At 42.4% G+C, this 16300-nt stretch overlaps 1 protein-coding gene and 1 long non-coding RNA gene across 4 annotated transcripts in view; one reads left to right on the forward strand and one right to left on the reverse strand.

The window, feature by feature from the left end:
- Positions 1-2272: 2272 nt before the first annotated feature.
- LOC101162612 (serine/threonine-protein phosphatase 2B catalytic subunit alpha isoform) overlaps positions 2273-16300 on the forward strand; it is a 45926-nt gene continuing 31898 nt past the window's right edge. The window contains exon 1 of one of the 3 annotated variants that reach the window (XM_023959364.1): positions 2273-2643. In XM_023959364.1, the coding sequence (XP_023815132.1) occupies positions 2595-2643 (49 nt within the window). In that variant the 5' untranslated portion in view covers positions 2273-2594. Of the gene's footprint in view, positions 2644-3034; positions 3221-16300 lie in introns of those variants that run through there. The other 2 variants (XM_023959362.1, XM_023959363.1) reach the window with 2 other exon arrangements.
- On the reverse strand, positions 3233-6788 carry LOC105354971. The gene is made up of 3 exons (XR_002291047.2): positions 6716-6788; positions 6521-6609; positions 3233-5583 (listed from the first exon to the last, which is right to left on the reverse strand). It is a non-coding gene; the product is annotated as an uncharacterized LOC105354971 (long non-coding RNA).

Below are 16300 nucleotides of genomic sequence, written 5' to 3' on the forward strand. Positions count from 1 at the left end.
AAACATTCTTGCAAATTTTCCTGATGACTTACAGCCTTCTTCTTCTTCTGCATGAACTCAGGAACAGCCTGGAGAACCAAACCATCCTCAGCTTCCATTTAACAGTAAACTAGTGTTTGTTTCAAACGGTTTAGCATCAAAATTTGGTCATAAATTGAAGGAAACTCTGGCAGGAAGAGGTCTGGCAGACCCGGTGTCTCCGCTGAATGGGAGGACATGAGAGCCATCAGCTGCGTTGTGAAAGGCGGCTCGCAGCACAACAGCTTCACTGTGATCTCTGTGAGCCAGTTTTAGCTGTGAAGAGACCGTTTTGAGCTGCAGGGTTCACAGGACGAGTCACGGCAAGGAGGGCATTTCTGAGACAAAGAGACTTGTCTGGGCCAGGAAACTCAGGACGACTGAAGTCTGGAAGAAGGTTTTCTGGATGGAAGAATCAAACTTTGACATCCTCACAATGCAAAAACAGATCCATTAAATAAGTCAAAGTGATTACCCCATTTCGCTTTAAATAAGCAAAAAATGTCCCAATGGGATCTTAACGAGGAATTCCTATTTTAAGAATCAAGATTATGTGGCTTTTGAAAAACTTTCCACGATTATTTTGTTGCCACTGTGCAGCCCATGAAAGGCAAATGTAAAATAAAACAAGTAAAAGATGAAAATATTCCACCAACTACTGAGTAATAAAAGCCATTCTAAGTGGTTAGGTCCTAAGCTGACATTTAGGTCATAATAATCAACATGTACATTCAGAGCTGATGGGCGTTTTCACCAGAAAGGAATCAAACACAGAAGCACATGTGAGCTGTGGGAAATCTATAAAAAAAATGTAAAGAAACAAACATAAAACAATTACTATTTTTATTTCAGCTTTAGTTTCAATGGAATAACCTCAGTTTCTTACTGCATTTTTATAAATGTCTGTCAAAACTGCCATCTGGTTTCAGAAACGCTGCATTCTAAGCTAAAGGCAGGCCTGCGTTCCTTCACTGTGAGATTAGCGGGTTGGTAAATTATTTCCTCAGTTTGCTGGAAGAAAGGCTTCAGCCCCATACCGTCTTTTGTCATAATATTTATGCAGTCATGAGGTTGTTTTTTTTTTTATAATCGACTGCCCGAGGCTTTTCCTGGAGATCTCCTATGCCCGTTTTCCAGCTCTCCCTGCACTCCCTGCTGTTCATTACCTGGATCAGATCTTCAGCCATTCAAAACATGGAAACATCTGAGTCACCTAATCGGCCTCACGGTGGTAATGGAGGGGTGGAAGACAGGCAGGGGGGAAATAAATGTACTTTTAGTGCGAAATCAAAGGGATTGATTTTATTTTTATAATTAATCTGCAGATATAATCTAAGGAGTTTTTTTCATTCTTGCATCAGGATGGATGTTGGCCTCACAGAGCAAAATAAACTGAACAATAAAACACATTTTTATTTCTTTTTAAAAATCCATCTGTGTTTTATATGTTTATTTTCCGTTTTCTTTAGGAAAACAACTTCATTTACAAATATTCAAAAAAAAAAGGTTAGGGTTAAGCAAAAGGATAGAATATTCAAAAAAAAGTAAATAAAACATCAATCAATTCTTAAAACGTTTAAAAGCAGTTTGAATTTAATCTTGTGTTGGACACATTACTGTTACAACATGGGGTTATAAATCCTCTGACACACTAGGTGTATGTTTGAATAAATCCCTTTTGTAATTTAGGCTAAACTTTATTTATATTAATTATATTCGTAACCATTTTTTTATTTGACAAGACAAAAAGAGGGAAGAAGAGAGAGAAGGATCTTAGTGGGGGCAAGTATGAGGGTGATTATAGAAGGGGAGGGGGGGTTAAATCATAATGCAAAAAGTTCCTGGAATTTTACAATCATTAAAATCAGGTTTAGATGAATAACAAATCTAAAAGGGGCGGGGCCAATCCGACAAAAAAACACACTAAAAAGGGGGTATGCCATGTGTCCAAATGACTATTTCCCCTTCCAGCTTGCCGTAGACTCTTCTATAAAGCAGCTCTATGGTCTCCAGTGCTTGTCTATCAAACTGTCACTGTACCCGTGCACGTGCACGCACCCACGCACGGCTACCCACTCCACATTTGCTCAGGGGTATGAGGAGGAGGGGTGGGAGTACTGTAATCAAGTGTCACCACAGGATGGCAGTAAAAGTCTGACTGTGTGCGCACGCATGCATGTACAAAGTGATATTTGCGTGTGTATATATGTGCGTGAATCTGCGTGGGACGAACAGGTATCCGTGATCCAAGTATGCCACACAGGCGCCCCGGCGTCTGCCTGTCCTCCCCCCGAATGACCGCAGGCCTGGCGGCAGCAGCAGCAGCAGAAGCAGCAGCAGCAGCAGCAGCAGCAGCAGCAGCAGCAGCCTTCTCCTGGCTGGCAGGGCGTACAGCCTCCGAGTGATGCTGCCACTTCTGCAGCGGGGGTAGCACGCAGCGACCGCGCGCACCGTCGACGCCCGATGCAGTACCCGACGGCGCAGCCTCGGCCTTTGACAAAAGAGACTGAGCGAGCGCCCCCCTCCCCTCAAACCCCACCCGCTCGTCTCTGCCTCCCGTTACTACTCCAGGCAGGATGTCCGAGTCCGACTGCAACGCAAGTTCCTCCGACCGGGTGATCAAATGTAGGCATGCCAAAAATGCTGCACGGCAGTGAGTGACAGCTCCTGTGCGCCAAAACTGTGGTTTCTCAACTGTTTGCATCCTTCCCTTTCTCTATATTTTTCTTGCACCTTATAGATCTTTTGTCTCACTGCATATAATAAAAAGGTTTGTTTGGGTGACGAGTCACTGTGCAAGCAGCCCTGAGCCTCCGAGGGGGGGGGGGGGGGGGTCTGATGGAGGATGAAGGGGGGGGTATCCAGCACGATACGCTACAATCAGGGTCTTCCCTCGTTCTTCTATTATAATTCACCCCCTCACAGAGGCATTACCCCATTTTCTGGCAGGGAGGGGGGGGGGGGGTGTCTCCTCCTCCTATGCACAGCCGCGGCATTTGTGCGCCACCGCGCGCTGCATGAGCCCCGTGCGCGATCCGCTCCGCTCCTAGCGGTGGTTTCGCGTTACTGAATAATACCCTTCAGAGAGGAGAGCGGCAGAGAGAGGAGAGGCGCCGGGGCAGAGCGCGCGCGCGATGAGACCGATCTTGTTTCAATGAAACATCCAGCAGTGTGACGATGACGGCGAAAGGCAGACATAAAGGTAAAGTCAATGTCGCGCGTGGTCCAGCCACGGTGCGCTGAGGGGATGCTGGGGATGCGGATGTTGTCACGAGATGATGGTGCATGTTTTTCATCGATGAAGAGAAGGGGAGAGACACTGGAAGGAGGGGGGTTGGAGTGTGCTGTCATGGACTTCTCACTCACAAGAACACTCGCGCATTATTTTCCACCTTTCAGTAGTTTTGTGTGTTTATGTCTGCACGTCAACCTGCTGCGGGGGTCCGCTTTCACGCTGGCCTACTTTTTTTTCTTCCTCTAATCCAGCGCGAGCCCGAAAGCAGATCATCGATTGGTTTGATCAGAGCAGGTGCAAGTTTGCCAGGCCGAATGCGCAGCTTCAGTTTGATCATGAACTGACCCTAACATTCGCAGACGGGGGGAGGCTCAACATTTGTAGGAAGGTTTTGTTTTTGTTTTTTCAAATCGGGCCTGGAGTCAGAAATGGGAGGGGGGGGGGTCTCCTTAAAGGTCTTCCCCCCTCAAAGTGTCAAATGAGAGACAAAATGGAGTTTACGGCGCGCCGCGCGCACGCTGCCTCGCCACGGTGCGACTGCGTCGCTGCTATATTTCATGTGTTTAAAGCTGTAGGTGACGGAGGGCTCCATTTCGGGTTATGATCCTCTGAGCTCGCACAGATTGTTGTACTTATCGGGTCACAGCACGGCTGGCATGGCGCTCGAACGCACGCACGCGGCCTGTCTCACGCGACGGCGGCTGCGCCAAACAAACTGTAGGGTCTCTCTGGCGCTGGCAGCTGCGCGCGTCGCCTGGGCATGCCCCGGTATTCCGTGCATGCGTCGATCGTGAAATGGGAGGGGTGGGTTGGCTGGAGGCGACGGGGCAGGTTTTGCACGTGCCACTCATCTTCGAACATATAGGGGGCGGCTGTGGTAGAGTGGGACCTAAAAGAGAACCCTTATGTTGATGTCAAATTCGTCGCCGTCCTTTTGAGGTCCACCTTGTGTGCGCTGCGTGTGTACCTGCGCGTGCGTGTTTGCATGAAGCTGGCCACAGGAGCCATGGTATCCTCCTCCATAGGTGACCCACATTCTCACGCATGACACACATGCTTGTGTGGAGAAGGATGTGGATGATTGGAGGGACATCATTCAAAAAGGCTGGAGAGGCTGTGCTCACCCACATACAGATTTGAGTTCAGCAGATTGTGATGCACAGAGATGGATGCAGAAAAACTCAAAACTCAGAGGCAGCGAATGGAAGATGACAAGGCCACAGAGGAGGTGAAGGAAAAACTGAAACGGCATAGAAATGAGGGACAGGTGTCAAGTTCCTCTTATTGTGGTTGTCAAACCACTGCAGTGGTTCCTGGGGTGGATAGGGGCTGTCCGTGGGTGAAAAATGGGCAAACCTATACGCAACAGCAAATGTAAGGATCGTAGTCCGTTCAGGGAGTCTTTAGAAGAAAAATGTCCATGCATACTTGTTTCAACAGGCATGATGCAGATGACAGGTCGCGGTCAACACTCATACCATGCGTAAGGGTAAAGCACAGGTGTGTTGTACAACATTTTTTCAATCCCTGAAACCTGCGCACAGCGCAAGGAGCCCGTTAGTGCTGTTCAAGTGATAAGTGTGTGCTCCTTGCGTGCAGCCTGACTGTTAGAAATGATTTGATCAGCGTGTAGTTTTTGTGGACGTCCTACGGCCACTTATCTGCATGCAGCATTCACCTAACGGCGAGATCGTGGTATAAGGGAACCATACGACATCATCACCCAGTGTGTACTTCTTCGATCCTTGCGAATACTTCATGATACACTTCCCACACACATGACAAGTGTTCCATCTTCAGGATGTTCCCTTGAGATAGCCGTGAAACCTCTAGGGTACTGCAAGACACACCTACGCACCCCTTAAGATCCGGCCGCTCCTCTGTACGACACTCCACGGACCGGAAAACCTAAAACCCTGCAGCAGCCCTGCAGGTCACACGCGCTACTAACAACCTGGAAAATCCATGCATTAGAACCTGTAATCTCATGATCTCATACAGGGAATTGTGTAAAAACAGAGGTAGACCTCAAGAACCGGCTTTGGAAACTCCAAAGCTTGTGTTTTTTTAATAAAAACGCAGAGTCCTCATAAAGTTTAGGGTCTGTTGCTAATATAGTTTGAAATGTTTTAAAAGTTTAGCACAGAACCCATTATTTTGATTTTGAATCAGTAAAGCTGCAGAGCACCTAAGTAAAATGAATTTTCTGCAAGAAAATCTCATAATTACAATGAACCAAACATAAAACAATAGTCTTTTTATGATTTTTATTTTTAGTTTGGTCCATTCATGTTGCTGCTGTTCTGACCTCTCTACCCCTTTATGTGAACCTGCCAAGAAAAGGCCAAAACTTAGAACTTGAAGCCTCTTATTTCATGTGTTGCACTCCTTAGTAGACCTGAAAAACTTTCAGTTTTGCAGGAATTTATTGATTCAGATCTACAGGGAAAGATATTGAGCTTCTGGATCCTCTCAGCCATTAGGCCATCAGCCTAATGTTTGGTGACAAAGGCCACACCAAGTAAGCACCAACGCCTATCAGGCCAGTTTGATCTGTATCCACACAGTGGATGCATTAACAGTCTTTTGGCCTACATCTGGCATGTCAAAGATGAACATATTAATCTGGTTTTAAAAGTAGCACGTGTGGAAGAGCCCTAAAGTGCATCGTAAGTGGATGCTGTTAGGCTGCAAAACATCTGTAGCTGATTTACACTCGAATCCAAGGAAGGATCTCCTCTCATTACAGTAACAATAACAGTATAAACCCTCCACACTCTCCGTGTGCAGAGGAGGAGCTGAAAATAACAACTCCTCATTAAATGAATAATGAGACGTTTCATAGTTTGGGGAATTTGCCCGTAGTTGACCTTTTTGTGATGTTCATTATGGAGATGTCAGCTGGTGCTTTATGCATCAATCAGAATGGTTTGTGTAAAAATAATAATATTATCAATAAAACCCTATTTTTAGAGCACTTTTCATTAACAGCTGTATAACAAGATGCTTGACATAAAAGAGACACATAGAAACATAGTGATAAGAGACATACATAAACAGCTATAAAAGTCAGAAAGCGCAATAAAAACAAAAACAAACAAAAGTCGAGCATAATACTGTAGCAAACGCTGGTCCCAATAATTCTAGAAGAAACTGTATAGATTAAAAGATAGAAAAGGGAAGAATATTTAAGTGCTCAGTTTAAAAGATGCGTCTTTCATTTACATTGAAAAGTTTCCACAGATGCAGAATTTTTGGCCAAATTACCTTTCGTCTTTCACAATCTTTACATTAGTTTTAGGCACTTGGTGTGCCGGATCCATTTTGTGCCTTACGGGTAAAGATGCTGAACTTCGCTGAGGAAAAAAAAAAAAAAAAATGGATGTATTGTTTATTGACCTGCAAATTCATGACAAACGTAATCAGATCCTATAATCATGTCTCGTTTTTTTCCTTCTTTACCTGAAATGTCTTGTCCTTTAGTTCTGTGATGCAGATGTTTGAAGATCTCCTGATTTGTTGATGAAGTCCTAAATTCCAACAGTCCAAAAACAAGCAAGTCGGGGTGATTTTTGATGGTGGAATGGAATGGAAACAAGTTTATTTCGAGTATAAAAAAACACACATAAAAAAAGAGAAAATGAAGAAAACAGAAAAAAATATGAACACATATATTATGAACAATCATACAACTATACATATTCAAAAAGGAGTGAGAAGAAGTATAAACTTATATAAACTCACCCCCTGTTCCTCATCAATATTAATTACATTAGCAAGCAGCTTCTTTATTTATATATAATGTTTTATAATATAATCTATGTAGCTATGAAACATAATAATAATTTTTGATTGTTTGGAGGCGAATGTCAGCACTTCTTGTTGTTTCAGTCATGTGACAGTGGCAGGAAGATCCGTTTGTGTTTTAGTCTCTTTACAAGAAGAAAAAAAAAAGCAGTTCCCCCAGCGGCCTTAATGAGGACGAGGTTTCCAGAAGGAGTTATAAAAGACGGATGGATGTTTAGATGCAATCGCTTCTAAAAGTAGAAGGAATTTCAAACAATCGATGGCTAAAACCTTTATGAAACATCCACCAGTGTGGTGCAGTTTCAAGTGCCACCTGCACGCACATGCTGGTTTTCCTGAACAGGGGTCACTATTCCTCAAGAATCTCCAGAAAAGGTTCTTTTGAAGCGAATTCACCTGAATAACAAGTGAGCTCATCACATTTAAATGAACCATTAGGAGACTCTTTCTGCAGGAAGAAGCAAGTCTCTTTTACAGTACCATTCTATTATTTTCTGTGAATTTTGTCATTAAATTCAATATTTTATTCTTCTAAGCTGAGTTTATCTGAATAAAACTGGTCAGTAATTTGGGTCAATAGTGAGGTTTAGGAAAATATTTGATTCCACAGTTTCTCAAAATAAGATCACCTTTGTGTGTAAATCAGAACAATACATACAGAATATGTACACAACTGAGTATTTTCTAAAATAATTGTCAAAAATCCTTCAAAATAAGAGCTTATTCCTCATTCTTTTCCCCACAAGTCCTCATAGCCTCATTCACATCTCATGTCATGTACTGAAAAACCAAAAGCTACATCTGTTTGCACAGATTTCTAATTTAAAAGCCTATAAAAGAAGAATATGGGTTTACATCTATTTGTTTTTATTTTAATGAAGTGAAGTAATCCTGAGAAATTGGAAAAAGAGATGATCAGCGCCTCTGCAGAGGCTGCAAACTAGAGGCAGCTGCAGCCTTTTTTAAGAGTCCGTGGTAACAGACAAGGGCAGATGGAAGCACAGAATGCAGATCAGTTCTGATATACTGAGCTTGTTACTTATGCTATTGATCACAGGCTCAAAGTAAAGGACTCAAATTTGGCCGAGAATGGAAATGCAGGACTTCTTCTGATAACAAGTCGAATGTATTCCCTCCCAAAGTTTGTTTCCAATAAAAACAAGCATGCTGATTCTTAAAGATGTTCACAATATGGTTTGAATTGTTGTCTGTAGACCAAACTTCAGCCTCGTGAATAAGTTTCTAGTAGGTTAAGGATCCCTCTGCTAACAAAAAAAACCTGAAATTTTTTGGTTTTATCTTACACTAGATGGTGTTTTATCACAAAGTACATCAAAAAACTGTTTCAACAGTGAAAGTTACAGTACAGTCAAGGTATTTCAAGAATTTTCATGCAACTTTAGCAAAAATAATCCTTGTGACTTTACATTAAAGGTGTAAGGTTTCTGGGCCCAAAGACAGGCGGAATCAATACTTGATCTTCTTCCAAAGTTTGTTTTATGGTTTTACGGTATTTGGAAATGTGTGTCAACCGAGAAGACCAAAGAGGTGAACTCTGAAAACTGGAGCTGAACTTTGAGAAATACTTTGGTTTGGACGCAGGGAGTTTCCAGGAAACTAAAGATTTAAAGGAAATAACAAAAGTAGAAAGAAAGTTGACTAAAGATCAGAAAGATTGGAAATTAGGAAAATAATGCATTAAGACCTTGTGTGGCTTTGTGTGCTCTCTAAATTGCTATGTCAATGTGAGCCAAATTAAGGTGAAAACGTTTTCTCTGGTACAGTGGTTAGCTTTCTCAACTCACTATCAAAGGACCCTGGTTCAAATCCCGACAGGGATCTTGCGTATTCTATTGCATGGATTCTCTCTGGGAACTCTGATTGGTGAAGTGGCCCCAGGGGTGAGTACAAATGAGTGTGATCTTGTGGCCCTGCAACAGACTGGCAACCTGTCCAGCATGTGCTCCACTTTTGCCCATCAGCAGCTGGGATAGGCTCCAGCAACCCCAGGGACCCCCCAAAGGGATTCAGAGGGGTTTGGAATGTGAATGACTTGCATTTTTTTCTCAGCATTTTTACATAGATTCCATCAGAGTTTGTCTGGCCACTCTGGACTGTACCATTCGTACCCGTGCTAAAGTGTTGGGTGGAAACAGGGACAGCACATCACAGCTTCTTTGGGCTAACCGGAGTTTTTGCTAACCTGACTCACTTCCTGTTCAGTACACAGGATTCTGAAGTTAAAAGCAGATATTTGTCTCTTGCAGGTTCTGACCTTTCGAACAAATAAACACATGTGACAAGTACGAACGAAAGCAGAATGGGGCCACAAACAACACCCTCCCCTCCACACGCACACACACACGCACACACACAGATATACGCCACTTCAGGCAAAGCTTCAGGCACTTGTGACATATTTCCTTTCAGCTTATCTCGATGTCCCGTTCTCTCAGACTTGCATGAACTCTGTGTGTGTGTGTGTTGAACGTTGGCGTTTCCTGCGGGCCGGGGGTCCCACCTTGACAGGTCTCTATATGTGCCCTGCTGGGGGAAAGGTGGCAGGGCAGGGGCTATTTATAGAGAAGGTACTCCACCGAGAGTGGTGGAGAGAAAGGGATTGTCTAATGAGGACAGGCTGTTGGGTTGGGTGGGGGAGTGGGGGGTGGGGGGGGTGGGGGGTGAGCCAATGTTTCTGTGTTTGTGTGTCGGCCCTCTGTGTATAGATGGGAAATTCTTTAAATGCATCCTAAGTGACACCCCCCGCCCCCCCGCCCAGCCACCACCATCACCACCACCAACCTCAAACTTGCACGAGTTAGCTGATCGGATCCATCTTTGTTCTCTTGCTGATTGACTTTCTTGCTCTTTCACTGCCTAATATTCTTCATCCGTTGGTGCGGTGGAGGGAGGTACCGATTGCGTGGTCCCATCTGAAGAGGTCCTGGGGAGGACAGCACATCCAGCATGACGGGCACACAGACAGGCGTGCCTTCAGTTTTGATCGATGTCACTGTATGAACACGCTCATACGTCCTGGCTGGGCACAGTAATGCACTGAAATCATTTGGTTCGTGGCCTGCATGTAGCTTACAGACCATTCAACACCTCACGAAAATGTCTATTTTTTTTGTTAACCAGGTTTTTGTTGCTTCAGCCTGCCTTTTTTTCGATGGAACAAAGACAAACAAGGACAGATAGACGGCGGCTGATCTCCAACATCATGCTGTCACGTCCTGGCCCCCCCCATCTAATGGTGAACGGTGTCCTTTTGTCGTTAAAACTGATGAACTATCCCCATAATTAACGTTAGCCATTAGGGATGATGCACATGACGTGATTCCAATCAGATTCTGCTCCAGTTAGACTATTAGGCCAGCCCAAACAAATTTAGGAGATTTGGTTGAAAGCTATGTCATAGATTTTCTGCTGGACGGCGCTCTGGGAAGGGGCAGATTTTTGGCTGAGCCAGCATCTCTGCAGTTTAATGCATTCCAGAGCGAGGAGGGTCTCCACGGGCAGAAGCTGCACAAAGGAAACAACGTTTTCCAGCTCCCGTTTTACACTTCCTCTGACTCAGCATGAGTCATGTGACCACCTGGATGAACAGCGTTTTATTTTCAATGGGCCTCTATTCACTGTGTTCATTACGTGTTCTTAAACAAGTTGTTCGCTTGAAAGCATAATGAAGGACCAGGATGTCCTGCAGCAGCCTTAAAGAGGCCGGCCGTCACTTTATTAAAGTCTGATGTGAACTCGGGTTTATTGAAGCCAGAGGCAGAAATCTTCACCCTGTTGATGTTTGTTCACTGTCCCTTTGAGACTAGCTTTGTTTTTTTCATAGATTTTGTGGGAAATTAGCAGATCCGCTTAGCACGTACGACCCATGAAGAGTTCAAGACATTAACGGAAAATCAAATCAGGGTTCTCACAGTTTATTTTTAACATTTGCTTCCATTTTTTTTTGTATATTGGTCAAAGTTCTGACAGGCTTTTGAATAAATCTGAATAAAAAAATTTTGTATTCTTAAAATATATTTGCAGAAAAGAAACCAAATCGAGTGTGTTTCTTTTTCTTCCATAAATAGTACAGAACTAAGTTCCTTTTTTTTATTTTTGAGCAACAAAATATTATTGTTTTTAACAAACAACTTTTGGTGAAAAAATATGGATTTGTGATCCGCGTTTTGATGGATCTTTCATGTTTTCTTTGCTTGTTTTCATGTTTAGCCCAAAACAAGTAGACGATATTTCCTGATTTTACGCCCTTTTTAAAGTAAACACATTTTTAACTTTAGGGTTACTCTTTGGATGTGTTCTCTTGTTTCCTTGGGCTTTTGGTTAATTTTTATATCATAAATTTAGTAAAACTCGTTAGCTTCTTCTACCATTAACATTAAAGCAAACTGTGCACTTGAAGGAAATGGCAGTAGTCTCTGAAATATTGGTGTTTTAGATCTTTAACCCCTTTTAGCGTGAAGCTTTAATTCCAGCGACTACATTCTTTCAACTGCCGTAACGTCGTTTACATTAGCGATGTGTTTTATTATGGTGCAAAGCAAGGCAAGGCAAGTTTATTTGTATAGCACAATTCGTACACAAAGTAATTCAAGGTGCTTCACAAAACAGAAAAATGCATTAAAATCACAGTACATCATAGAAATAATCAACGTAAAATTTACTTTAAAAAAAAAATAAAATAATGATTGAAAATTGATTTAAAAATAAAGGAAGGAAAGGAAAGAAAAGTGCAGATAGGACCTTTCAGTCATATACACGGCTAAACAGAAATGTTTTAAGTCTAGATTTGAACATGAACACAGAAGACGCCTGTCTTACGACTTCAAAGCAAGTAGGAAAAGCCACTTTTGTTGATCGATCAATTTATGTTGATCGAGTAAACAGTCAAAGCATAAGCAGTAAACAGTCAAACAGCATGCCCAAGAACGTGTGTTATTTTTAGGCGATTTCTCTGGTGTAAAAGGATAAAGGAAACAAGGAACGAGAGTTTTTCTTGGGTCATCTTTTGGTTTGTCTTCATTTGAATTATCTAGAAGAGGGAATGTTCACTGCCCAGAACATTCCCTGCTTCACGTAGAAATGGAGTTGCATGCTAGAAGCTGTGTTCATGCACTGAAGTGTTATGCATATTATAGGTAATGCAATTGTTTTAAATTCTATTGAAAGAATATAATGGCCATATGTTCTTGGGGAGACCTAGAAATGCAGTGGTAAAAAGCTCGGGATCTTCCTACAGTTAATGATCTGTATCACTCAGAGACCATGGAGTCCAGGTCAGATGCATTGGGACTACCATCTAATGACTGTAGACATGCTCTGTCGTGCTTTGTAGCCTGTGAAGGAAACTGGACGGGACTGAGCACCTACTGTCGGGTCTTTTCAATGCTCACATGTAGCTCAGACTCTGCGACTGGCGTAAATTAAATTTGAAAGGCCAAGAAGCCGAAAACATCCAATGCTTGTTTCTGGTCATGAGCTGTGAGAGAAAAGTCATGGAAGTGGATGAACTCATATGCAGACCTGGGCTATAATCGTCTAACAAGAGTTGGAAAAAGAATTGAACGTTTTCTACATAAGTCATTTGAGGTAATTGGAGCAGCTGGTCAGGACACCTTTTGGAAGCCTCCCTGGGGAGGTGTGTAATACATGTCCCACTAGGAGAATGCCTCAAAGCACAACCAGAGCTTACTGGAAAGATTATACATCCTTGTGGCCTTAGAAACAAACACCCTGCTTTGGAGAAGATGTGGAGATGGTTGTTGGAGAAAAACATGTGGTTGTCAATGAAAAAAGGAAGAATTCAAATGCGTTGGTGGAAAAAAAATGTAAATGTTCTGTTATCAACAACATAGCTGAAGTATTTCCACATGTCTGTACTGTTACACTCACGATCATCATTGGTCTTGGTCAAAACGCCTTATTTAAACTATGGTTCATGTAGAACAAAACAAGTTTATGCCATGAAAATGGTCAAAATGGGCAGCTTGCATCTTTGAGATGGTGCAGCACCACGTCCTGTGTCTTTTTTTGGCTACAAATAATGGACACAAGGACCTCCAAAGCTGATAGTTTTCTGTGACTCAACTCAGTAAGTCTCTGCTATTGGGGTCCTTGGGGGTCTTCTCAACATGTGTTGAAGTGTCCTTGGGCAAAACACTGAACCTCATGTTGCTACCGTTGATTGTTTTATGAAAACTAAACTTTTGTTTGTGACATCACCCATATAACGGCTTACTTGTGGCTCCAATTTTGCAATATGGACACAGCCATGTTGGAGCCAGACGTTGTCAGTAAGCACTGATTGGTCTGAGGCGGTCTGAGTTTCTATGACAACCACTCCCACCCATTAAGAGTGAGCTTTTTAAAAGTTTACACCCCTACCACTTGAAAAAGCAGGCTACACAAAATCTCTCAATCAACGTTTTGAGCGTTGGACGTGGGGGCCAGCAGGTACAAACTACTTTTTTTGAGGTATCTGATTGGGCGGAAAATAACTTGCAGTAAAGAAACATTATCATGAAAAAAAATTCGGATTAGCAAGAACATGTTTTTAAAATGTGTCAGATCCAGAATGGTTATTCTGACAAATACAATGACTAAGTAACAGCTGTTTGTTTCTCTGTAGAAGTTCATGGGATTTTGGCTTCTTGGAACCAGGGGTACTTGCTGTTTGGAATGCGAGGGGGAGGGGTCACTAAGCCGTTCTCATATGCAGTCAATAATTGCTCCAGGTGGTTACGCGTTGGCACCACCGTAAGTCAGCGGAGCCGCAATCAGTGTGTGAATGAATGCTTGGTGAATGGCGCTGTGACTGTAAACCGCCTTGGGTCTTAATCAAGGTAGAAAAGCGCTATACAAGTGTACCATTTCCCACTGTAGACATGCCAATTGTTATTGAACGCCAATATTTTCATTTGAAACAATGTTTTGGTAAAATCATGTGCCAACTTTGTTCTAACTGTGTAAGAAAAGAGATTATTGCTGATTTGTCAGATGGATCTAAACTCTTCAAATCTAGATTTATTTTTGTTATATATCTGTCCCCCCATGTCTTACGGTTTTGAATTTTTAGTGACAAAAAAAATCATTTGCACAAATACATAAATGTCTGACTTAGAAATCTTTTCTTAAACTCACGATTTTGGACTTTATGTAGTAATCTGTTACAAATTGTATTGATAACATCATGGGGGTTAACCCTTTAACACCGGATATGTCAACGGTTACACCTAAATAACACATACTCTTTGACTGTACCATAACTCCTTGACTGTTCACGATTCAGCTGATTTTGACGTGGGGGAAAAGCGTCTTTTTATATCAGCCACAGAATCCGCCGGAACTTTGTAAGTTGCATAAACGGTCGAAGAGTTACGATACTTAAGAGTTTAAACACTGGGAGTCCTAGGTGGGCGTGGGAACAGATGGGTGACAGGGAGTGGGGGTGGGGTAGCTCCAGCCCAACAGTCCCGCCCACAACTCAAATGCGAATTTCAAACGAACTACTTCTGCTCTGCAGAAAACTGTGTCATAGAGAATGACAGAAATTTTTCTTATACTAGGTTAAAATATATAAAATAAATATAATTAAAAGATCACTCGTTTTGAAAAATGTATCCAAGAGAATTGGGGAAGGACTTTGACTTTACATTTAGGCCGGAGCTTGTATCTTTTTAAAGTTTTTTGTTGCAACCCGAATTTTCTTAGCCAATTTTTTGCCTATAGACAAGGCTAACAGGTTGTGGGTCGCTGTGTATTGTCGTATAGTTTCTGTCTTCGGTCATGTGTGGCACTTAAGCCCAGAGAACTGCACACCTCAGCAAAAACTAATTGGTCGAATGCATTCTGGCTCAGAACGAATGATGTGCTGTGAAGAAAAGTAGACGTCCTTGTGCGTTCCAGCTTTCCCTCTTCATCCTTTGGTTGACATTTAGGACTATGTCCCTGCTGTGCACATACAGAACGGACACTTGCCCGGTGGTTGGATGCCATCTGTAAGAAGCATCTCTCTGTGAGTTCCAGTCTGCCAGTTCAGTTTTAACAAGTTTCCTTCTGCTCGTGTCCCTGCTGCTCTCCACTCTCATACCTGCCCTACTTTCTCACAGTTCTCCCATTTCACAAGTTTCACACTCGGTCCTTTTTCTCCGCCGCCCTTGTCTCCTTCACCATCTCTTTTTGTCACCTCCACCTGGGCAAAAACCCAGTTTTACATTAAAAGAAAAGGAATGTACTGCATTCTTTTGAGTGACAGCCATCTAAATGAGAAGAAACAAGGACTGCACAATGAGGCTGTATGTTATGGAGGTCGCATTCCACCTACACCCCAGAAGATGATCAGAAAAACTCATTTCAGCTCTTCGGCGAACCAAATTAAAGTCAATTATGTAAATTAAGACAAGGGAGGCACAGATGTTTCCTCTCAAAATAGTCATGAACAAATTGATTTCTCTGACTGATAAACAAATATAGACTAAAAATGCTTTTGAGGTCAGTGAGATTGACCTGACAGGTAACCACGCCCACAACCAACAGCTGACATCGACAGGTTAAACATGCAAAGGAAAAATAGAAACATACTTAACTTGGGTTGTTCTAAGCAAAGGAAAATAGTTAGAGGAGAAATTGAATCGGTTAGTTCAAAAGGGGCCCAAGTCCAAGAGGTTTATTCTTCCAGGAAATGATTTGAATTGCATAGGTTAAAGGGAGGCTACACCAAATGATTAATACTTTACCCAGATTTAGCACCGGTTCATAGCTTACAAATGCTATAATATGAAGCACCTCACTTTTATAATTTCAGAGGACTAGAAAACTAAAGTCTCTGGACTTGGGCCCTTCTTGAATTAAACAGGGGTGCTGCCATATTGGATAACTAGTGCTGCCATCTATGGGATGAAGCAAAACCCATGCAAGAGAGGCCCAAGTACAGGAATTTTGCACTTAATGCATTTTAAATGTCAAGCATAGTCAATACATTACAACAGACTTGGGACTTTTTTGTACATAATCAGATAGCTTTTCCCATGGAGACCATAGAACATATAATATCTCTATTTTGAAAAATTGTGGACTTGGGCCCCTTTTGAACTAACCGATTCAATTGTCTTTCAGGGATGCAGGACATGACATATATATTATATATCTACTAGTGGAGCCTATCCTAGCAGATTTTTGAGAAAAGGTGAGGTACATGTGTGAGCAGACTGCCAGTCTGTTGCA

Source organism: Oryzias latipes, chromosome 10 (assembly GCF_002234675.1).
Source record: "Oryzias latipes chromosome 10, ASM223467v1".
NCBI classification, from domain to species: domain Eukaryota; kingdom Metazoa; phylum Chordata; class Actinopteri; order Beloniformes; family Adrianichthyidae; genus Oryzias; species Oryzias latipes.